Source organism: Strix uralensis, chromosome 15 (assembly GCF_047716275.1).
Source record: "Strix uralensis isolate ZFMK-TIS-50842 chromosome 15, bStrUra1, whole genome shotgun sequence".
NCBI lineage: Eukaryota > Metazoa > Chordata > Aves > Strigiformes > Strigidae > Strix > Strix uralensis.
The window spans coordinates 16874773-16899792 of record NC_133986.1 but is presented as its reverse complement, the minus strand read 5'-3'; the positions used below and the strand labels follow the sequence as shown (position 1 = coordinate 16899792).

General features: G+C 40.9%; 1 protein-coding gene across 3 annotated transcripts; it reads right to left on the bottom strand.

The window, feature by feature from the left end:
• Positions 1–208: 208 nt before the first annotated feature.
• Positions 209–24992, bottom strand: GTF2H1 (general transcription factor IIH subunit 1). Of its 3 annotated transcripts, none has more exons than XM_074885315.1 (15): positions 24636–24992; positions 20440–20608; positions 18406–18598; positions 15807–15969; positions 14034–14127; positions 13162–13311; positions 12004–12083; positions 10604–10734; positions 9365–9452; positions 7980–8068; positions 6985–7102; positions 6023–6113; positions 4541–4656; positions 3530–3622; positions 209–2947 (listed from the first exon to the last, which is right to left on the bottom strand). In XM_074885315.1, exons 2-15 carry the CDS (start codon positions 20591–20593, stop codon positions 2861–2863), a joined length of 1647 nt encoding a protein of 548 aa, XP_074741416.1. In that variant the 5' UTR covers positions 20594–20608; positions 24636–24992; the 3' UTR covers positions 209–2860. The 3 variants fall into 3 exon arrangements, with proteins under 3 accessions (XP_074741416.1, XP_074741417.1, XP_074741418.1); XM_074885316.1 differs by lacking the exon at positions 24636–24992 and adding an exon at positions 21649–24574; XM_074885317.1 differs by lacking the exon at positions 24636–24992 and adding an exon at positions 22067–24574.
• Positions 24993–25020: the final 28 nt, after the last annotated feature.

Below are 25020 nucleotides of genomic sequence, written 5' to 3'. Positions count from 1 at the left end.
GTGTGGCAGAAAAAGTTCTCAACCCCTAAAAATGAAATAATTTGACAGTAACTGTATTGTAACCCTTTTGCCCCTGACCTCTTCTACCAGCATGAAGGGACAGCTGAGCTAGCGCTGTACACAGCTCTCACCTTAGACCTGAATGGAGCCTGTTTGGGATTTAATTGAACATCAGAAAACACAGCCTAAGCATTAGAGAAGACTTGACTTTAGAATTCAGTAGGGTTTATTCTACAAATCTTAGATCAATGCCAATGATACAAGTTTTATGAATTCTCATTAAAAATACAAGTCAGTATAAAGATTCCAATAGTAATATAATGCATGATGATTCAGTTTCAAAACTTAAGGAATGAATCTGGGTTTTGGACCATGCTACAGAAAAGGGGAACACAATGTAGAAGAAAGAATATTTAGTTTACCTCCCTTACTTCAGGAGGGGCCTGTGCCTTATTGCCACAATACCTGAAAAAGCAATATGAAGTGCATAGCAGCCTTGCCTGTACAGTCTCCAGGCAAAACTGTTGAATTTCATATCATAGTCCTCTCCCCCCCGCCCCCGGTTCTGTTAATTAAGGTACATTTTGATAGCCTGATATCACTATAATAACTTTAAAGCTATTGCAACACCATCCCCCATAATGATTATAAACAACAGTTCTTCGAACTGTAAAATGCTCTTGTGATGCACTGAAACTTTCCACCACGCTATCCATCTTGCCCAGTCTTTCCAGGAACACTAAATACTGATTCAAATCAAAGGTGAATTAGTTCCATATTTAAAACTCTCCTACAATTTTTTTTTAAGTCTCAGTGCAGTCTAATACTCAAATGTGTTGTTCATAGCTTCAGGCACAGTTAGAATATAAATCAGACACATCTTCTTGAACCTAGCCCTCTGATACGATGAAAGGTGTTATAGCTTTCACTGAACAGTTGAAATTTGGCCACAGAATTGCTAGATCAAATGCTTTGGAGTGGGGGAGAACAAAACTACCCTTTCTTTCTGGGAGCTGCCTGCACTTACAAGAGGATTAGGCTTAATAAAGCCATACCCGAAGTCTAAATTTTAGAGGAACAGTTTATTTATCACAAGAGGTAACTCTTGACAAGATGTGCACCTCATCCCCCAAATGCTGTACATACTTCTGTTTATTCCTAGTGATATTTTCACCCTGTCAAAAATAACGGGCGTCTGTCTTGTTGAGCCCAGTCATTTCTTGTAGCAGAACCACATTAACATCACAGAGCAGGTATCATGCATCTATCTGCAAAAGCAGACAGGGAACTAGGCTTAACAATATGTATACATTTCCAAACAGAATTTTGGTGCAGACAGTGACATTTAACTGAAACTCAGCTTTTACCAAAATATTAGCATAATACAAAAATCCAAAAACACTGGGTAAAAAGAAGCTGCTGACTTCCACGCACCAGTTAAAGAAAAACCCCGTCTTGCATAAATGGAGCAGCAGCACAGAACAAGCACAGACTTGGCTATACAAATACATTTTTTCTTCTGTAGGAATTTGCAAGAATTATCCACCCAACATCATACTATCATGTTTTAGCATCATACCAATGATGGCAAAATCTAGTATTAAGCCATCATGTGGGCTAATGGGAATTTCTTCTGCTGTACTGAACACTGCTGTGCTTGCTTTGAATACATATTGTCTCTCTGATTTGTCTTTGTAGTAAATGCATCTTATAACAGTCACCTTTAGTCAGAAGTAAAAAAGTTTGGTAGCCCATATTGGGCTTTTAGTACAGTCAAGATGACAACAAAATACAAGGATGTCATTAAACTGCATATATTATAGAAAACAGGTTTACTTTGCATTTAAGTCACATTTAATACAAGACAAGTTGGTCTGAAACTGTGAACTGATTCTATTTGGAACAAAGTATGGCACAGATTCCCAATATCTATGGACATTGTGTAAATAACACATTTTTCTCTTTGCAATGATTATCAATTCGCCAAAAATAGTGTAACAGTCAAAAGGGAAGAGTGAAGGGAAACAGATTTAGGAGAAGAAACTAAAAATGTTTAAGAATTGAAAATAAATGACTTCTTTTGTAAGAAACTTTATTTAACTTCATTATTTTAAAAATGCATTCTCTCCTCAGAACAGATGCCACCGTAAAAAAAAGATTGCAGTAGCACACACTTGCACTCAAAGGAAAACATGCAAAACTGATGGCTGAAAAAAATTCTGCATAAAAATCCAAGACTTCAGGCAAAAACTTGCCCCCATGTGCCTTTAGGGACCCCAGACCACAAACAGCTTTCAGTGCAATGTCTCTTGCTTCCAATTAGTGGGGAAACATATGGTAGAAGCTTGTCTTCTGACAGCTACACTCTCCCAGATGTTTGAAGCAAAAACAGTCTCAGCTATATTTTAAAATATCATTGTTAAACTGTTGCAGAAAGTACAAACAGAATTCAATGTCAGAATCCAGTGAAGAAAAACTTTTGAGTTCTACCCTGTGCCATACACTTATTAAAAAAAAATTACACAGAAAGATTTTATTAATACACCCTCTTTAAATTTTTTATTTCTGAAAGCAGCTCTTTATGCAAATCAAAAGCAGTTCCTGAGTAACTGCAGTAAACAGTGTCTTTTAAATATTTTTGCGCCTCAGCTCTTCTGTTTTGGTTCTTCCTTGTTTTTCTCCCTAGTTTTCAAGTTTAATCTCAGTTCTTTTTCAAAAATGTGCAAGTTCAGTTAGCATCGTTTCCAGAAGTCCACAGCCTGCAGGTCTTCCTGCAGCAACTATAAGATCTGCACATATGCTAGGTTGTACTCCTATACCTATTGCAGATTTTGCTCTCAAACCTGTACAGCATGCATTTTCACGTCTTCTTCAGCATACGCCGGGACTGCCACGTATGGAACTTATTGTAGGCCGTCTGCAGCATCTCTTCTATATGACTTACCAACTGAAACATGAAGAGAAGAAAAAAAATGTCCCAGCTACTGGAAAACAGATACTCAGTTGGATTCTTTCTTTTATTCACTACGAGTAATCTCACTAAAATCAAGGAGGTATGCTAGATAAAGAGAGAAAGGACCTTGAGGCTCTACTGCCAAGTACCTGTAGAGGGAGCAGTTCAGAGCACTACTAAGCTGGGCAGGTCAGGGGGAAGTGAGACCCGACTGTGCTCTCTGTTCCAGTATTTAGTCTGTGGTCACTTCAAGTCTGACATGGTGGGAGACAGGCTGGAAGTTGCTAAAGTTCTACTTCATGATGGAAGTGATAAATGAAACATGACTTCCCCTTTTGGCTGTCTCACTTGGCTAAACTCAAATTCTAGTTCTTGACAGTTTCTGGTATTACTCAGCAAGTTATACAGGGAGAGAAGAGATGTTTAACTGTGTACCCAGCTTCCCTCTGCCCATTTCCTAGTTAACAAAAAGTTAAAATGCCCTAGGCTGAGAAATTGCAAAGCTACCATCCTCTGATAATTACAATTCAAATTATTAATACGCATCCACGTAATTAAAGAGTATTTTCCTCTTACATTTGTGCTTAAATACTGTCTCCGAATCTTTTCTTGGAATGGGCAGAGTTTTGTAACCTGAAATCTTTCCAAGTTGCTCCTCATTTTCACAACCTGAGAGAGACAGAAACCAGTATTATAATTGCTTGCACAGAAGTGTAATTTCCTTTAACAAATTGCTCCCCAACAAAACACCTTGGGGGTAATTCTGGGGGCTACTTTAAGTATATATAGTTTGAGGAAGAGAAGTTATTAAAATATCAGTCTCTAGGAATTCTTGAGTGTGTATTTATTTTTGAGGCAAGTGCAATATGACTGAAAGTGCAGTGTGCTGCTGTGATCGTTATTACTTTGTCAGTAAACACCATAGGTAAGATACGCACAAAACCCATCTTTTTTTGCTTCAGTCAAAGCCTGTACCATGGATTTTTCAGGCCACACTTTGCAGCAAAAAATCCAACATATCTAAATGCAAATTTTTATCTTTGTGAGCCGTGTGAAGTCAAAAGAAAGAACAGCAACAGAAAAGTAAGTTACAATCCTGTACTTGGTTGTAGACAGACATCTCTTCTTGAAGGCAACTTTGTTCTAAAAAGCAGTGTATGTTTTGAAGCTATTGCTGAGTGATTTTTGCAATGGATAGAAGAGTACAGAAAACTTTCTTGTCACTGTCACTGTGGAGGTTATGTCTTACAGTTGGGAAAGGGGGGCTTTAGTTTGAGTGTTTTAAACTGGCAATGAGAAATCTGCAGCTGGAATACGGCCGACCATTCTGCTTGAAATAGCAACTGCTCCTGAAGGGGGCTAACAGGCATGCAGGGACAAGGATGATTTTAACCAACAGCACCAGCAGAATTGCTGAAAAAAGTAATGGTTTACATTGGTTTGTGACCTTCAGTTCTCGAGATAAGGAAGCGCTGCACTGATTTAAAGCATGGTGTTCTAGTTCTATACTTCAAGTTAATGACAGTCATTCTAAACCATGATCTGGCCACATCATAACCAGGGCCACACTAGGAAGCTCTGCCTTACCTTTTCTTCTAGGAATGGTGTGTTAACAGGAAAGCAGGACCAGAAGTGTCGTAGCAGTTCCCCTACTGCCACGTACAAGTGTTTTAGTTCAGACTGAACGTCATTTGGCACCATCTCTGCAACAGGAAAAAGGTTTTGTCACTTCACTCAAAACTATCATATGAAAAATGAGAATGTAAGGTTAATGAAGGAGTTCTGCAATGTATGTTTCTACTAGAATCACAGAAAGGTTGGCTGGGAGGGAACACTGAGATGCCTCACACCTGAAGTAGGACTACCAGCAGTATTGGATCAGGTCAGCCACTATTTATGGCTATATACCTGGAAGCTTGTATATTATATAGGGAGAGAATGGACACCAAACTTAATCCAGGATTAGAAGCAGTACATTTGTGTTGTTCTAACAGTGTGACAGTACTGCCTCTGGGACCAGCACCTTGTTCTCTTCACAGCACAGCGCTAAACACTGTGTATTGGACAGTGCAAGCTTTTCCCTCTCTCATGCTGGCAGTAAGAATAGAGTCACAGCATGTGGAAGATGAAAAATCCAGGCAGGAACAAGGAACTGCATCCCAGAAGAAAGGGTGACAGGGTTCAAGAACAGGGAAGGAACTGCCATCATAAAAACCAAAGACAAAAAGCACAACAGTCATTGAGGATGACAGCAGCGCAGTGAACTGAACAGTGAATTGTGAACTCTAGGGTGAGGCTGTTTTGGTTTTTTTTAAGGGGAAAAAAAAAAAGTGGTGGTCAGGCTCAAAGAAGTGGAGCGTACCACCCAGTATCTCAACTGGGATGGGTAGGGAAGCCTCACTACTGCTTGCTGACTCCTTTTCTGTCAGTACCATACCTGCTTTTTTAGCTGTCTGATTTAGTTTCTGCTGCTCTTCAGACCAAGTAACACAAGTTAAACTGGAAAACTGTTATAAACCCCACCTCGTGAGAACAGAGATTCATCTGCTGTGAGACTAAGAGAAAGGAACTCCAACTGGCTGGAATTTGACAACAGGGAAAGGCGTGGCCATGTGAGGAGGAGGGGTTATCTGTTTTGCCCTTGCAGTCTCACAACAAAGAAAGTTGTCCCTTTTCACAGCAAGCTGTCGATCTTAAATGCAGGCTGCAAAAAAAGCTAGTTCCAGACAATTATGTAGACCTTGTGTCCTTAGAGCTTTCCCAGAGTACACCTCTATTTGCTAAAAGCCAGAAAAAAAAATCAGAAAAGAGAAATGCTGAACAAGCATCCTTCATCACCTGCTCTGTAAAATTTTCTCTCACTCACTTGCCTCAGCACTGGTGTAGCCAGTACTACCCTCACGGCTGTTGCTCTTTTGTTGCTGTAACCCACTATTATTCCAGCTACGTGTTTCCATAATTTCCTTTATCACTGTAACATATTCTAAAAGGTATATGAAACAGGGAGCCAGATACAGCTGTATAATGCACTAAAATACGATTAAAGTATTATACATCCTAAATCCTTACGGTTTATGGCTTGCTGTGTTCCACCCTGCATAAGTGCTCCTCCAGGTGACAGGACTGCAATAGTGCTAGTAGCATCACCACTTGAAAGAACCTGAAGGGAGAGGGAACAAATATTTCAGATCACTCTTTCCAACAGAATCTTTTTAAAATAGGTTGTATTTGAACTCCACTGGCAAAGACACAGTTGAGCAGACACAGTGGAAGTTCTGATGAAGAGTCTGCTCTTCTCCAGAATTAGACACAGTGCCTTTAAGTGCTATAGCTCATGTTTTCAGTGAAAGCCTTCCAATTAACTATGGCCAATCCAACCTTTTCTTCACCTAGTACATGAACTGGCTGTGCAGCTGCTTTGAAAGGAGATACAGAATTAGTATACAGAAATGTGACACATTCACAGTTGTGGCTGCTTTACTCGGGGACAAATCTAGGCTTACTGACAGAGGAAGTTCAGATACTGGCTGGGGAGACTGGCTACATGGCTGTGCTGCCCTCCAGTTGCCAGGACAGAGCTGCTGTGCAGCCCACAGTGAGATCTACATTCTACCTCAGTGCATTTAGGAGCGAAAGACCTCTTCAGTTATAAACCTGCTTACTGTGACCTCCTAAGACCATTACATCCTAAATTTCAGGGGGTGAGATGATTAGTATTGGCCAGCACTTCATGCTGCATGACTGTTCTGCTTTGCTACTTTATACCTTTACCATTTCCTCAAAAGAGCATTGCAACAGTAGAATATAACTCAGAGTATTGGCAATGACTCAGTTTCCTATCGTTTAGATTTTAACCATGATAGTTCAAGCGGTATCACCTAAAGTTGTAAACCACACTGAATAACAAAACTATTGGAGAGAATTACATTTACCCTGAAAAATTAAAATTCCAGTAGACATCAGACACAAAATTATACAGAAAGCAAGACGTTAACATCAAGAAGGGAATTTTTTTGAGTATTCTTCCATACCTGAGTTAGTTTGGGTACATATGCTTCCATTTCTTGCCTAATACTATGAAAAGAATTAATTATATCCTGACTGGTTGCATATTGCTGTGATTGAATTGGAGTTGGACCATGATAATACCTGTGAGGTGAGAAAAGGAAAGATAAAAGTCTATTAATAGGAGTGTTGGTAAACACAAGTCAAACTCAGTGGACAGTTCTTCAAATGTTTCCAATTTTAGATGCTTTCCAACTACTGATGCTACTATCTAAATCTTATTTACTGACAAAGCAAAATACATTGCCACGTGGCAAGAGGCTGGGTTAGGGATGGTATGGCAGCAAAACAAGAGGCCTTCTATTGTTGAATCTTGGAGCACGATTTTGCTAATGAAAAGCTATCTGTGCCACCTGGTTCTGGGAATATCATTAGAATGGAGGAATTCATACCACTTTTGATTGAAACTAAGGTAAATGAAGTTAGGTGCACGTTTGGAACTGTTCTCTTTCCTGTGGTATCACTCCTTTTCTGAAGTTACATCTATGGTTCTCAAACTCAAAAGTCTAGAAAAAAGGACTGTAACTAGAAAAATACTAGACCAGTGAGCAGTCCAAACTATCTCGATTGCAATTCTTTTGCCTGGGAGTGGATTTTCCTTGGAATCATATATATTTTCACATGTAACACTTAAATTTTTCCACTGTAAGCTGCAACTAAGTGCTGAACTGTGAATACAGGTCTGTTTAGACTTCCACAGAAATTACATGTCAAAGCCCTTCAAAGTAGGCTTACAGAGACTTAACTTGCTGAAAAGCAAAATGAAATCAAAATACAAATTCAAACAGGAATTACTTGGAAGGTGGTTTATGCAGGAGTTCATATTAGGTTTCTAAACTTAGCCTAAACACACTTGAGTGTGGCACAGTAGAGACTAAATCAGCTGATTCTGTGCAGGCTGTGATGAGAGACCTGCTAGGTTGAGTATGCTGAAATAGCCATGCGTATTTTGTTAACTTACCTATCAGACTTCTTTAAGCTTAGTGCAATAGTTTTAATGCTATTATTCTTTGCTAAATCTTCATATTCAATGGATTCCTGCAGTTTCACCTAAAATAAGCCAAATAATTATACATGTTACTAATAAGGACACAATCTGATGTATCTAGCGCTTTTTTTCCAGTTCACTGAGTTTGAACAGAAGGGTTACTAAAACCTTAAAGAAAATTAAAGTGTGGAACGGTTCATGTCTACCCTCCAGAGGGAGCAGTGCCCAATACTGTTTAAAGTGTGCAATTTGGAAGTCTTGGCACTGCTGTTTTTTCTGCAGATTCCGGCCAAAACTTGCAGTCCCTGCCGCTTCCAAAAAGTGTTCTGCTATACATAGATCATTCTTTGTGCTCTCTATTTATATTCATCTATCTCCAGATTAGCAGAAATAGTAATGATTTAATGGCTGGTGTGCAGGAGTGTAAGACTGAAACCATAGTTATTACCCAAGCTATCTGGTGACAGTAAAGCTAGAGTATTAGTGGTGAGAGAGAACAGCAGCGATATCAGACTTTGTACAATGAGAAAACTACTTCTGAAGTCTCCTACTCTCATGCTACTCTTTCGCTCCTCTCTTCATCACATTTATTCTAGTCCTGGTATATTGTTTTCTCCCCAGTAAAAACTGCTGCTTTCAGGAAAGTCAAAGCTGTTGACTACTTCAACATTTAACACCACATGTATTCTACAACCTTTTCTCACAATATACACAGGTTTTGAGTTCCCTTGGTATTTTCTATTTAAGCTGTCAACTCTAGCAAGAGTATTCAATTCAGTTTTGTAGTAACTACAGTACTCTCTTCTACTTTGTGAGCTGCTATAGTTAGTCTAAACCAGGCTGTTACCCTGTATTTCAGTGCACCAGGCATCACTATGCTTTCAGTTTAACCTCACTTCAGCTTCTGACCTTAAGATGAAGGTTGCCATGTGCCAGTTTAATCATCCCCTCTACAAGCAATACACTTGACAGGTTAACATTGGTGCTTGAACACCAATATCCCTTGCAGGTGGATGTTTTCTAGAAGTTTTCAGGTATTTGGAAAAAAATAAAGGGGGGGGAGGGGAAATAGACCCACACTGAATAGAAAGAACATTTCTGAGTCCAATCAGAAGCATATTGGAAAGTTTTTACTTTTGTTGGGCACCACTGAAGAGATGAACAGAGCAATACTTCAAGGTGTAGTTTATTTGTGTTTACTAACAGAGGTACAAAGCTTCTTACAGGCCCTCAGGTTCTTAGTCTATATGCTTCTTAAGCAAAGCTAAATAAGTATCACTTTAGGAACCTTCAGCAGTCTTTTGAGAGATGGAGCTTCCTGTTCCATTCAATTAGAATTGCATCAGCTAACTTTATACCTTTTTCATTGGTGGCTGAAAGAAATCTGAATCCCTGGAGTTTCCATCCGTACTGCTGGTCTCACTGTAATGGTCATTTTGTGCTTCTCTTAAAATAGAGAAACAGCATTAAGAAGAATTCACCCCACAGGAAACTTAAGATACAAGCTAGAGACAAAGTAAATACACATGTTTCAAAAATTTTATATGCATGTTCACATACTGTATGTCAACTTTTTCCCCCTTATGTCTTCATTTCTAGCAGTTGATCTAGATAGGAGGAATCAACTCCACAAATAACCCTGTTTGTCAAGGAGGAAATTGAACAGCAGGGGAGGGTTCTTCTCCCTCTCTTCAGAAACAGTAGCATGCTAACAATGCAAGTGGGACACAGCAAAACCATGACTAAGTTAGAAACATTTTGCATACACACTTATGCCAACCAGGTATTAGCAGAGCTACGGGAGCCCTGAGACACTACTGTTTCACAGAAGGAGAGCTATTGTTTTGCCGCCTCCTGAACTGAGAACCAGGAACACACATTACCCAGAAGAGACTGTTTAAGTTCCAGTGTGCAATTTGTGCAAGACAGAAGAATAACATGAGGGAGCACAGCTACACAGAAGAAAGTATTTAATTAAGATCTCTCACAGGTCAGGTCTGCAAGATTTGGGTAGAGTGGTAATCCTTGGTGGTCGTCTATAAACCAGTGTAAAGAAGCTTCACATCAGACCCATTTCATGCCTCTTTTAAGAAGTTTCATTTGTGAAGTTCACTGTAAATACATGTAACCGCCTAGTATTTTTTTTTTTGAGGAATCTTTCATCTGATCCACCCATGCCACACTGTTCTTCTGCTTCCTCATTTATTATGTCCATGCACTCAGCACAGGAAGCCCCGGCAGACCTGCTCCTGGAAGGGCAGGCAACAGCAACTCCCTGCACCAGGCCTCACCTCCACACAGCAGACAGAACACCACTTCCACAGCCTTCACCAGGGCTAGAGAACTAAGGCAGAAATATCCTTTCTTTTTAATCTGCTTTGTGTAATAACTCTGCTAAAAATAGCATTTGTCATCCAGACAGCTCTGAAGAACTTTTATAAACTAAAATGTAAGCTGAAGGTGTTTTCATTTCTAGAGCAAAATACTTCATTCATAAAAGTAAAAAGAAAAGGTTGGATGAGTAATTCAAGATGTATTTTCGTTTTGGAAATTCCTTAAAAGTTGTTACAAAAAAGCTTTTACACATTAAAACTTACTGTTTCCTGAGGCCAGCTGCAAGGACCATGGCACTATGATGATTAAAGCGTTTTATAATGGCAGCATTGCTACTTTCTCTAGCAGATTTTGAGGCATTTGATGTAGAGGCCACAGAAGCAACACCATAGCCCTACAAAGAAAACAACATTAGCTACCTCCTGCCCCCAAACCAGGACAATTCTGTTTTCTAGAGTCAGGAAGCCTGCATGCCACCTCCTCTGAACTCTACTGAGTGATACTGCATCATCAACTGAAGCAGTATTTTCCTACCTTGCCCCACCATCACCTTATGTACTTTGAAAAATCTCCATAGACTATTTTATTCTGCTAACACTTGGCAGTTTAGAGGTGTCTAAGAGAAGAAAAAACAGTTTCATAAGATCATGATGTAAGTAAAACCAGAACTAGCTGAAAAAAAATTTAAGGATCACCTGTACAACAGGCATTGATGGCAAATAAGAGCTAGCCATTGTTTTACTGACCTCTTTTTAACATCTTTTAGGACACCAGCAGCCCACAGGCTAAATGACACCTGTCAGGAAGGTGTGATACCACTAGGAATTCAAAAAACCGCAAGCCTTACTGCTGGCAGTGTTCCCCAGTTACCAGGTGGCTGAAGGCAACTCAGTCTACCTCACGCGCAGTTTCACGTTTGCAGTTAACCAGCCTCAAAAAGAAACGAGGGCAGTTTGCTTAGCACTTCAAACATACCTAAACATCCTAAACTAGTCCAGTTTCAGACTGCTAGCTTTGTACGACTCTCAAAAAAACCTAAAACAACCCAACTTAGAAATGCAGCATTATTAGTAATTACAACTCAAAAGTTTAAGTTAAATCAACTGCAGAAAAGTGCATCTTTAAGTTACTTCACGTTATAACAATTGTTTTAATTTGTACTTGGACACAGGTAATAGTTCAAGTTAGACATATTTTTAGCAAAACACAGTATTTAAAGCTAGACAAAAGAAAACCGTATAAAATATCCTTAAAATTAAGCCAAATCAAACAAACAGCAATGTTCAAAGCGAGAACAAATGCAAAGACTTTCTTCTGTCTTGTGCTACTCTTCTGTACATTGTCACAGCTTCTAAAAGGTAGGAAGAAACCAGAGCCCACTTTAGACAAAAAAAGCCATGCAAGTGAAATAATAATTCTTTAAAAAAGGGAAGTCCTGCTTTTACACCCAGCAGAGTAAGGCAGACATGTGAGGCATACAAGTCCATGGGCACAGTCTCCATTTTTTTACACACATCTACCCAACCACCGCAGCAGCCTAGTAAGTGATGTGTTTTAGAATCACTATTTGTAGTTATTTTAACAGTAGAAGAACCCACTTTCTCCTTGAATGAAACTAAGTGGGGGTGTGTGGGGGATTTTTTTTTTTTTGCCAACTACTTACTTCATCTAATGATTTATCTTCCAAAGCTGTTAAGTCTATCAGGGGGTTTTTTACTCCTTGAGACACCATTGTTTTTAACCCTGTATGAAACAAAGAAAAACATGAAAAACTGTATCCAAACAAGAAGAAATAATTGTGGGATTATGAGATTATATTTAACCTTTTAAAAGTAGAAGACAAAGGTTCTGCAGATGCTCAAGTATCACTGTGACTAAAACTTTCAACCCTTTTCAAAGTTCCATTTAAAATAAGCAATAAACTTGGAAAATTATTGTAAAAGATCATCCTACTAATTAGCGCAGTTTTTATCAACTTCTACACATCACTGAATACTGTTTGGTAGAAAATAATAAATTGAAGATGCAGTTATATTAGTGGGAACTGGGAAGCCTTAATTGTTTGTTTCTTCTAATTTTGGCACCGTTTTGCTGCCCTGCCTTGGGTAGAATGGTAATTTATATCTGGTGATAGCTTTTACTTGTAAAGGGTTGTGGATTCCTAATAGAATGCTTTCATTAGTCAGAATGCATATTAAGGAATGGTGTTAAGTGATCTCAACTCTCCACACTTCTGTATCATCACAAACCTACCTCAAAAGTTCAATAAAGTCGGATAATATTTTAAGATTTCACGTTAAAAAGGCTGACAGAGAACAGGGATGGCAACTCCTCTGGAAAATCTTAAATAAGATTCATATCCATCTATTACTAAAAATTGATCTGTAACAAAAGCTATACCTGTTGTAAATTGTGCACATACTATAAAACGAGGCCTTATGTAAACAAAATTATTCCATAGTAACTGATGGCACAGCATAATCCATCTAGCATGATAGCATATTATGGAATTGATTGCAGATTTACTGTTGCATGAGTTGTAATAAAACTTATTTCTAGTGCTACCACTTTCCAAAAGGCTGGTTTGTTTCAAGAAATGCACTCACTGTGAAACATGCTAAGAATAGCAAAGCGATAGCTAACTTTCAGTGACAATCTGTAGCTTTCACTTTACAGTTTGACAAACAAGATGCCCAGTAAACAAACATAAGAAAATTTGACTTCAGCTTTGCTAGGTTTACTAGATACACCTTGGGTGTTGTGCTCTATGATGTAGCTAAGACTGCAGCAGCCTACTACAGAAACAAAGTCAAAAGCTTACCTTTTTCATCCAGTTTGGCACATTCTGCAAAGAGGTCTTTTGAGCCTGTATTGAGCCTGTCCCGATGGAAATAGTGAGACTGAAAAAATCGTGTCCAGAATTCCCTCTCTGTCATATTATGCGGAACATTTTCTGCATATTTCATTTTTACTGTGAACAAAAACCATAATGATTACGAAATGTTCCGCAAATCTTAATATGGTATTTTATGTTAAAGTTTCCTTGCTTGCTTCCTTGCTTTCTGTCTAACGCTGCCTTCACTGATGCTGATTAAATGTAAGGGAATGCAGTAAAGCATGAGCAAACAGGTACTCTTTTATGCCCTGCAATGCTAGCTAATGCTTTGAAAAGAAATGCACGTAACAGTGTTCTGAATACTCTAATTTGAATTGCACATGCACGCAAAGTCTGATTTGCCAGAGTTCTACTTATTCTCAGAATGGATCTAGTCTTCTTAACTAGGGGCCAAAATGAACCAGTGTCAGTGTTCAATATAGTGCAGGGGAACAGTGGAAATTGGATTCTTTCCCTCCCAAAGGTGATTTCATGAAAAATAAGAATTAATTGAAATGCTGAGAAGGAGAGTATCATGGGAACAAAATATCTACTCACAATTTTAAAAAAGTCAACACAATGAGTTAAAATGTTTTTGTTTAACGAAATCAAGTTCTCCTTTCAAAAGTTTCTTTTGGTTCAAACATGCTTCTTCCCATCCCTCAAACGAGGCAGGGAAAATCATCCAGCAGACTGAAGATATGGTCCTTTATACTTTCAGGCTCAGACTAACTAGACTAATTCTAGTCTTCCCACAGTAAGATAGTAAAAACCAAATCTTAAATGCATGTACTTGTTATTTAAAGCACTATTCTTACCTGCAGGATATGTTCGAAATATGGACTCAATGATATCTGAAGTCAAATTATACCTCAGACCATTGCAGCCATCTGTTTGAGGCCGTACATCAGCCTAAGAAAAAGCATACAGGGAGGGAAAACAGTCATGTCTGAACGCCTTCTGTAACTGGAGAAGGAAAAAAACTGGCATCTTGCAATCAAATTCTGCTGCAGATAAAATAATCTTCTTCCTCCAATAATCCATAGCATATTTGATCATAAATAGGTATTTTTAGAATGAGAAATGAAAGAGCATGCATTCATTACTTTATTATACTTGCCACTTAAGGGATGATTCAACAAGTAGACTGTAAGCTTTAGAAAATGAAAAGCAAAGACCACTCTACCAGGCAAAAGAAGGTAGGCTTAGTTTAATATATCCTTGTTTCAAAGTAAAAATAGGCATGTTTACTGTATATGCCTAATCTTTTGTTGTTCATTCAACAATTCAGCTAGTGCATAACCAGTGATGATAATGAAGTGACAAAAAAGGATTTATGGCTCTTACACCTTATTTCCTTATACACTAAAAGCATCTCAGTATAACTGATAAATAACACCTAATTTAAAAATTGAGGGTAAGCCTTAGTCAGAACTTGCAAGTTAGATCTCAGTGATTTCTCTAGAAAGCTCTGGAGCAAGCACTCAGTCCAATTCTCAGTAACAGGAAAAAGTACGACTGCATATGCTGCTTTCTTTTATTCCTTTTCCTGTACACCTAAACTCTAGTTTTTGAAGTACCTTCTTCCTAGAGAAGCACTCATTCTGAGCAGAGCCAGACAGTTATTTTAACTTGAACTAGGTCACACAAATATCTGAAATCATCTTCTTCACAAATGTCAACACAGTTATTTTAAGGAAGCTTCAGTTTTGAAGGTTTGGGTTTTGTTTTTTTTTTTTAATGTTAAGGTGTAAGAATAATGGGAGACGGGAAACCAAAGCAATCAAAAGTTCATTTGGTAACTGATTCAGGTATTTCTAGGGGAAAAAACAAGTGTTTGTACAGCAGCTAAGCCATAAAACAACTCCCGCCTCCTCTTTCCCTCCCAAACCCTTGATGTGTGCACAGTCATTACAAAGGTGCAAATAGGCTTCCAGCTGAAGAGTCACAATCTGTATGAATTTTGTTCCAGAAGTAGAAACATGTCTCTGTGGGAGGAATCTGAAGACTGTACCTAGATCACTTTTAGACTCCATTGAGATTACTGAAGCACAGTTTCTACAAATGGGTAACGTAACTGCAAGTTGGGGAAAGGGAGAGAGAAAATGAGCTTTCACATATACAACTTGTTCTTCAATTAGCTGAAAGCATGTACTGGTTCAAAAAAATTGGTGAGGGACTAAAACCTTCTGTGCAGAAAGTCTTTGCAGCTTCCTTTATGCATGTTAATGCTGCAACAGATACTCTTTTTAATTTATTGAGTTAATACACTGTAATCTAGTGACTCAGTTCACCATTATTCCTGTTTTAAGTAAGGCAGAGCAGCAGTGTGAACAACATCTGCCTAGTGTCAAAGTTCAAATTGAGCATCTTAAATTGACAAAATTTTGAGATCACAGATTTGTGTAAAATCTTTACTTTTTTTTTTTCTCCTTTACACTTGCAGTAGTCTAACTAGCATGCAGAGCGGTGTTTAGTTGAGGAACCAGGAAAGAATGACATTAAAGTATATGGGAATAAAGTACATGAGCAGAACTCTCACTTTCCCTGATTTGTTTGCTCTAAAATCCCACGTTAGAGGTTCAACGTACCAGAAATGCTGCAGAGATGCCCACATCCTGCTTGCTAGGTGCCGCAGAATTATCCCCTGCATTCAGGCTTAAACGGTTGGCCCAGAATTCTTCAGCACTGATTACTTGGCTCACAACAAGGTCTTTATAGAGCTGAAACAAAACAGGATCTTCTTGCAGCATTCTGGTAAAAGAACGTATTGAATAGAATTGAAACGCTGCAGAATAAATCACTAGGATTTCCATAACTAACATGAGTTCACAAAAGGAACAGAAACCAACTTTTCTTTCAAAATGCTGTGCATTTCTTAACAAGATTGTGTAAACAACCAACCTCAATAGCTGTATTTGTCTCAAAAGACTTGAGAAAGGACTAAAAAAATGTTTAAGTAGCAGCATTAAATGCTGGAAAACAGTAATGCCTAAGATAAAGTTAATGTGGGATTAAAGTCTTGTCCTAAAATATTCTGTGGTGCTCTTGTGTCTTTGCACGTCCAGGACTGGAGTCTCCTGAACTGTAAAAGCACAATGAATTTTCTTGAACTTCCACAACAAAGGTCTCGGGGGCGGGGCAGGAGGAGGGAAGATATTTCAGCACCATCCAATTCTTGTTTAAGATCTTAAAATTCAGTAGTTACAAGTCTCTATTCTAGTACAAGAATACAGATTACAAAATAATCAGGGGATAAGACACCTTAAAACACACATTACTCCAAGTCATTTCTTCATTTATGTTTCTGTTGGTGACAGTAAGGATCTTCATCTCTGAACTATCACGTGCAGCACAAGTGTTACAGAAACATTCAGTGTTGCCACTTCCACCAGGGAATAACTTTCACAGAAGTTATCATCCAAATATCAAGTACCACCCTTACTATCCAAAATGCAAAGAATGTATGCACCTGAAATTTCAGTTAATTCATGTTCAAGCAGCATTTCATACAAGCTGTGTACCTATTTTGAAACCCAGTAGGCTATTTTCAGGGAAATGTGAATGCACGTTCACAACCAACCAATAAGCACAGCAATCTTTAACACGTACCTCAGGGTCCTGATCATTTGCAAACAAAAAAGGAATCTTATGAATACGTAGTACATGGCCTGGACTGAATGGAAGTCTGTAGCTGCTCTAAGGATGAAGTAGGATGAGGTGAAAGTGAAAACTTTGTGGCAGGACATCCCTATTATGTTTTAACCACCAAGGTTTTTCCAGTTTTTCTTGTTGGAAAAATATGGATTAGTGGCAGTTCTTACAAATTAGTGCAGCAGGAAGCAGTCTGTTATTCTAATTATTTCATTAAAACTTGGACTTTTGGTACATACCAGACGCCCACATATCAATAAACAGAGGAAGTGCCACAGGGACTCTGGATGTAGTAGCTTTCCAGAAACAGTTGAAACTTTTTTTCCTCATCTTTTGCAAATTAAGCTAATGAAGCCCCATCACTAGACTTGGGACTTCTCATCATCAAAAGAGCAGACTATGAGTATGTACAGAGATCCTGGCTTTCTGTAACTAGAAAAGCTCTTAATGCTGCATGGCATAATACTGTAAAACTCCACTTAAGTGCACAAAGATTCAGAGTTACGACTGCCCATGTACTCAGTATTAATAGTGTTAGAAATAGGGCACGTAGCATAAAGAAACTAGTATGGCAGTAGTGCCAAAGCAGTCTGCACTGCTGTAGACCCTGGTGGTTGCTGCAGTACTGGAACCAGTTAATCCTGGATGTGTCAGAGCTCCAGCAAAAGGGCTCCTGCCCTTCTGCTGGGAAATCTCCTTGTAAAGATCCAATCTGCCCAATGAGGCAATGCTCCTGTGTTTTGAAAAATCTAGCTTTAAATTACGTAAGTTCAAAGCCAGAACAATCTTTGGAATGGAAGCTAGTAGATACAGTATTCACAGCAGGTGCTAGAACGAAGTGAAACTCATCTGGGGAGACGCAGAGAAGGGTGCTCTATGGCCACAAGGACTGGTTTAACACAAACATTTTAAACGAAAGGAAGCATGTCTTAAAAGCCCTTTTGGGAAAAAGACTTAGGTCCTGAATGTCTTCTCAAAACAATTTTTAGAATAAACATCCTGTATGCCAAATAACAAATTACTGGATCTCAAGTGAGATGCATGAAAACACCTAGCAAATGAGTGTATAAAACAGCAGGAAAGAAGATTTGAGGGGGAAGAGGTTACATAGGGAGGGGGGAAAAAAAAAAAAAAAATCACAAATCAATGAAAGTGAGAACTTATAGAAAAAAAACCCCAAACTTTCAAGCAGCTTTTCTAACTGATACACATATACTTAAAAAGACCAAAGAGACAGACTGCCAGTTGAGTGCTTTCATCTCATAGCCACGGACAGCAAAGACTGGGTGGCAGCCGGGCTGGCTGCCTTTACACCTCAAGAAAGTGTCACTGAGAACACAAATAGAGTCTCAACACGTTACAGTTCTGTAAGTCTCAAGGAACTGCCTCTAAATTGAAAGCGGAGAGATTTTTACTAGATAAACAAATGCCGTATCACTAACGATGTTGCAATAACAACAACTGTTAGCAGAAATACACTATGGTTAGGTAACAATTAAAAAAAACAAAAAAACTTGCAGGCTTCTTTCCCTTTACCTGTTCTTCTCCTCAAGTTCTTTATTAGCTTTCCTTTTGAACTTGGGCAACAGTTGCTGGAGAAGATCCTTTACTGCGTCTCGCTCCTTCACTGCTGTGCTTTCATTGGAGAAGTGAAAGTTGGTTGTGTCCCCTGCATGCAATACTAGCTGAAGCTGAATTTTAGCTTTACCTTCTGGACTGATTTTCTGGCCTAGATAACACAGAGTGTATTAATTAGCAACAGACAGTAAGCTTATACAAGAAACTCTCTTCCCTAGAGTATCTGCTTATAAGCAGTTAACCTCATCATCCAATTAAATACCATTATCCTGGGTGTGAATTCCAGCCATGAAAGTGGAACAGATAGTCTTCCCCTTAAATTAGTTTGAACCCTGCACCTTGTTCTCTCTAAAACACAAGACACTGACACCAGCAGCCTATTGCTCAGTACCCTTCAGTTACTGCTCAGGCGCCCTGATTGATCTTTGCATTCCCCACATCCTCCATTAGAAAACTGCTGCAAATTAGATTGTCATCATCTGGACACTTTAACCTGGTACCAATCCAGGCTGCTGCTGAAAGGTGACAGCCTCCTTCCCCCTTTCCACTTCTTCCTGCTGCCTTTCTTGTATGAGTGTTAGTGTTTCTGCAGCAAGCTGAACCGAGGAACTAATTCACTGAAAAGTAACCCCCTTTTGTTCCTCCAGCTGGACCAGTTCCCACAGAAGAAAAACGGTAAGAAAGCAGATGCAGGGTGGGGTGACAGCACGTCTGTTGACAGCAAAGGTATGCTGGTTTCAAGTGGTGTGGTAAGCACACTTAGCCACCAGTACTCCCAAAGTCGATCAACAATGCCTCCAAGGTGTATTACACCCTCATGACTCATAAGAAAAACTGAACTCCTGCTTCCTTTCTCATAACCAGAGGGAGCAGAGGCTAGAACAACTACGTTTATGGACTGTTGTGCTATACTGACTTCAGTGTAGCACTGCAAATGGCACTAACCTAAATTGGAATCTTATCCCTTTCTCCAGTGCACGTGGGAGAGAGGACCAGATGTCACACTAAATCATCATCCCTATTACAAATTTACAAATACCCTGCCCTTTTTTTTATTTTAGATGACAAAAAAGAACATCTTTCATCTAAGACTTCAATGCCTATACATGTAAATATTTAAAATATAAGCCGCTTAAGTGTAAGTAAATAGCTAAATAAAACCTTCACAGAGTTGATTATTATAGGTGAACAGAGCTTTTAAACTCCTTATCACATTAGTTTTTAAGAAAACAGCATATTAGTTCTGATTCATCACACATACTTTTGATCACACTGCAGTATTTATTGCTGTTTAAAGTCACATACAATCACTAAACCTTTACCAAGTGACGCATACAACTTTCTTTTTATTCCTTCTTTGGCATTACAGCCCATGGAATATGAGCGCTAATTGGAGCCAGAAAGGCAGCATGCTATAGACATTTACTGTTCAGTTTTGACTTGCAACTACTCTGCTATTGCAACAGCAAACGCTTATTCGGAATGTTACCCAGTTAGGCCAAACTACAGAAGCTAGCACTTCTGAAGCTATGGTCTGTTGGATGAAAATAAAACAGCGAGGTTTATTTTATATGAAAACTGAAACAGCTTTAGATGAATAGTTTAACAGATGACATGCCAGATAGTTTCTGTGTTAGACCCTGAAAATCCTATACTCTTCCTCAAACCTCCTCCCACCCTTCCCTCCACAAGCATATGGCATAGATTATTTTTCCGTTCAATTTATTGCAGAAGTTTATCAAAAGTTAATAGTAAATGCTGCATAACTTAAACACTGGAAGACTAAAGAAGTTCTGCAGTAGCATCCTTAATAAACTGGTGATACTTCCCCACGGTCTGATCTCTGCTGCTACACAGGATAACCTAGTCAAAGCTCCAGACCCTTGCAACCTTCCTAACTTTACCTACCAGCATTTCACAGCAAATAAGCTTTGGGTTGTATTTATTGAAATACCGCTTACTGAAGCTGGAATAGGAAAAGTGATCACTTACATTTTATGTCTGCATACATATGGCTGACTGTGAATCGGTCTTTGCCTTCAGGTGCCCATGCTATCCTTTCAGCCATCAGGTACAGAGCTCCATCCTGCTTCTTCTGACGCACCTTCTTTACAATCAGTAACACTTCTTCAGATGACGTTGCCATTGTGGCTATAAGGAGCTATCAAAAACATACAGTTGAGCTGATTAGTATAATTATTTTTGTTGTAACGCTTTCACTACTCCTATCTATATCAAAGGACTACAACCCACATTTACTTGTTAATGCCTACATCATTTTTGTAACATTCTAGATAAACATGCTCCCCTCTGTCAGTGCAATCGGCAAATTTAAAGAAAATACTGCCAGCTACCTAAATAATTTATCTAATTATATTGTTGATACTGCTTTTGCTCCAATAAAAGACCTGGAAATCTTACATTTAAACTGATAACTAAATTTTCCTGTTTTAATGTTCCTCTACTGGTTTTTCAAGTTCAGAAGAATACCGAAGCTAAGCAATGACATAAATTCCAAATCTCCTCTGGCATTTGGCAGCAATTCCCTTCTTCAGTGTGAATGGCAGATGTTAAGTCATTTCAGAAAAGGGAAGGATACAAGGTATGTGACAAATCATGGATTTTCAGTTCTCTGTGCTAATGATAAGGTAGCCCAGTTGCACTCCTGGTTGTATTGTGGTGAGTTTTGCCCAAGGTTCGAACAACGTTTTGTACACTTGATTCCAGCTGGCCAGTTTCCTATCCCTCTCCCCCAAAGTCCGAGGGACTAATGTTATAACACAATGGTAATTTTGTCACCAGTCTCACATCAACAAGCCTTTTGATACTTGCTGCATTCTTCTGCCCAGCAGTCACTATCATTCCTCTCTACAGGTTAACAGCCTTAAATTTCTCAAGAGATTAAGGACATTGCAAGTACGACTACATTCTATTAACATACTGTCGTACACCTATCAAAAAATTACATATTTGGTATGTTTGCTGTAAATATTTAGTCTGTCCGTTTGCTGTATTTTGTGTGTCATAAACTTTGCTATTGATATGTAAAATAGTATTTTCAAATGCTGATATGCATGTTTCATGTGCTTTAGAATACCTGTAATATTTGCTGGGGCCTGCATCAAACTTCAAACAGCAACCTGCATCAGCTATTGCACTACTAGTAGGTATCCCAAAATTCTAAGATTTAAACTCACATACTTTTTGTTTTCCTTAAAAAAGCAGCAGCAAGATAGGGTATTTTCCTCTGACAATCCGGACAGTAGCATAGCTTTCTCTTCAGCAGAAGTCTTACAAGCCCATCTCCAAAACGAGTGAAGCAAAACACTAAACGGAAAGACTTAATGGCAAAAGGGCTCTGCACTTAAGCTTCGCTCCTTCGTCATTTCAGTCATCCAAAGCTTTGCCAAAGACTTCAGTGATGCTGAGCTGAACACAGGCTTTCACATCACCACCACTGCAGCAGTCACTAGAACACGCTGTGCCACATTCAGAGCAGCCCTGCTAGTAGTTCTCTCTCATGGAAAACTGCATGGCATGATTTCAGGACCATTTCCTAGCATAATCCATTACAGTCTCCCCAGCAGCTTTATTCTCTTTCAGTGCTATTTCCACTTACCGTTTTATGTAGTTTCCTGTTGCAGTTCTGTAGTCTCTCATCAGCACCTTATCCTTACTGGAAAAAGGCAGCTGGCCACAGACTCTAATAGACCAGAAACCTCAACATATGCAAGACTAAGGATAGGATTTTGACTTTTTTCTCCCTTTGTTACTTTACTGTCCTTTAAGGTCATTATTAACCAATACAGTAGAGACAAAGCCACAGAATGCAAAGGAATTAAACCTGTACTGAACAGAAAGAAAAAGGAAAGCATTTCCATAGTCAGGCTCATTCTGATGCGAGTTGCTTTGCTTTTCTACCATGCTATTTCACCCACCTACAACCAGTCTTCAGCTACGGAAGAAAACGAACAGCAGCTAGCAACTTCTCCTTTACAACCACAGTGCTTCTAGCACAGTACCCTGCAGTGTGCAATCTGTGAATGCACAATTATCCCACAAGTGGCTCATTCTACCTTTTGGGAGGGTGAACGCACTAGCTCACTGCTGTTCTTATTTATGTCATTGCTGTGCTTCCTTTTTCATGCAGTAATTTACGGTGGCAGTAGGATGATACAACTCACAAGCACAGTAAGCATTACCCAAAATGGAGAAAACCCTGAGCTGTCTTTTGAACAGTACATCAGAAAGAAGAAAAAAATATTAGTAATCAGGATTTAGGAAAGTTACTGTTTTTCACTAATGAAAACAAGATGGCTTCTTGTAACAAGTAGTACAGGAAAAATTCTAAAATAGAAATCTTGCCTAGCTGCTAGAAAAGCATGAGGATGGTCTCCTACCGACTGCAGAGGGGAAGGCTACGTCCTTGCTGAGCACACACAGTACAACAGTCATTTTCTTTTCTTTCTGGACACTTAAGGCTTACTATGCAGAAGGGCGAGAGCCATCAATGATCTATTCATGCCTGCCCAAATCTCATAACCTCTATATTTAACAACTGAAGTTTCCAGGAATCAGTACTGCGGATGATGACACTGCTGCTCAAAGGGGCAAGAGCTGCAACATGCATACAGAGAAATTCTGTTATGTTACAGCTTTAAGTGATAATTTTAATCTGCTGCTAAAAGAAGCAGCATTAGAGTTCTTCACCTGCAGATTTTGGAAGACAAACCTTTCTCTGGTTTAAGTATCTTCCAGAATAAGGTCATACACAGTTTATTTTAAATTCTCTGGCAGTAGAGCTTTTGAAGTGATGGTTAATACTTCTGAAAAGCACTTGGATCAATCAGTAGCCCTAACCCGTGGGGTATGCATTGTCACCATGCCTGTCTCGAGGATGTTAATTTCAGCTGCAGTTTACAACTGCCAAGGTCTATCAGGAAGCTTCAGTGTTGGCATAAACCAAGAAAAGGTCCTGTTTGCTTATCCACCTATAACCCTTCCTCTCCTAGCACTGTAGGAGTGAACGCAGCATCTCGAAATACCTTCAGATTGCAACAGCTACCCTTCCTCTAATGCAGTGTCTTCCTAACCACTTTTAAAAACAAGATACCTCTCTTCTCTGTTCCTTACAACACCTGTTCTGAATGCTCTCCATTACCACCATTTCACTCCCGTCTCTTCCCGCTTGGTTTTGTTGAGCTCTGAGCAGAAATAAAGGAAACCTTTTACACATTTTAATAATCCTGACTTGGTCAGGGTAGGCATGGGCTGGCAGGTGAGCTCCGACAGATTTGATGCAGGCTTTGCTGCTAGGTTTCCACTCTCTGCAGGGAAGAGCTGAACATCTACGCTAACGGCCCAGACTGAAGCACAGTGGCCCAGGTACGCAGCCGGGCCTCGATGGTTCAGCCGCACAGCCCAGGGAGCTCCGAGCGGGGCCGGGGGCTGGCAGAGCAGCACCCCAAGGGGCAGCAGCCCACCTGCCAGGGTAGCGCGGCTCAGCAGAGTGGGGAGGTGTGCGAAGCGCCGTTTGTCTTGGACGCGGGCGAGCACGGCGGCGAGCAGAGCGAATCCACAGACTGCACCCCTGAGCCCGCCTGAAGGGTCAATCCGGCCCTCCTCCACTACCCGCATCACCTACGCCTCCTGGAGCGGAACGGGCCCGAGGACACCCCACACGGCACTGGCGGGGCTCCGTCCGATGTCTGGCGTCCCCGGCAGAAGGTGGCCGCGGCCCGGGAGGCCGGTGCGAGGGCACCTCTTTGTCTATCGCCCGCGACCAAGCACCCGGGTGAAGCCCAGTGCCCCCCGGCCGCGATCCCGCCGGCGCAGCGCTGCCATCTTCCCGCCGCCCCCCTCCCTGGGCGCAGGCCGGCGGCTGCCTCCGTGCCTCTCGGTCCCTTCCCTCACGGCTCCTCCAGCGCCGCGGCTGAGAGCAGGTAGGGAAGAAGAACGCGGGGCCAAAGGCCGCCGCTGCACCACCGCATCGCGCCCCGCCGAGCCGGCGCGGCGCCGGGCCCGCCGCAGCGCTCACCGGCAGGCGCTGCCCCGCCGCACCTGGGGAGAGAACCGCCGGGACCGGGGCAACGCGGCCGGGAGGCGGATCGGGCCCCGCCACCCCTCTCACACACACACACAGGCGGAGCGCCCGGCACTGCCGCCTCCCCGCCCCCCGCGCTCCTTACCGTGCGGACGGCGGCGGGGACCTGGTGCCGGCGGGCCGCGCGGGAGGGGCCCGGGGCGAGAGCGGGCGCTACGGGGGTCGGGCCGCCGCCGCCACCGCCGGGGCCATGGGGCGGGCAGGGGGCGGGCACGTGACCGGAACAAGCCGCGGGGCGCTGGGAGGGCGGGGGAGTGGAACGGAGCCCGCCTCACGTGACAGGGGCGCGCGCCGTCTACGGCGCGTCCCCTGCGGTCACGTGGCGCGGCCCAGCTCCCCTCCCGCCCCCCTCCCCGCTCACGTGACGGCCCCTCCCCCGTCGCCATGACACCAGCGGGCGGAGGGGGGAGTGACGGGGCGGTAAACAGCGCCGTCGCCACCCCCCCCACCCCCCCTCCCCGCCCGGCCCT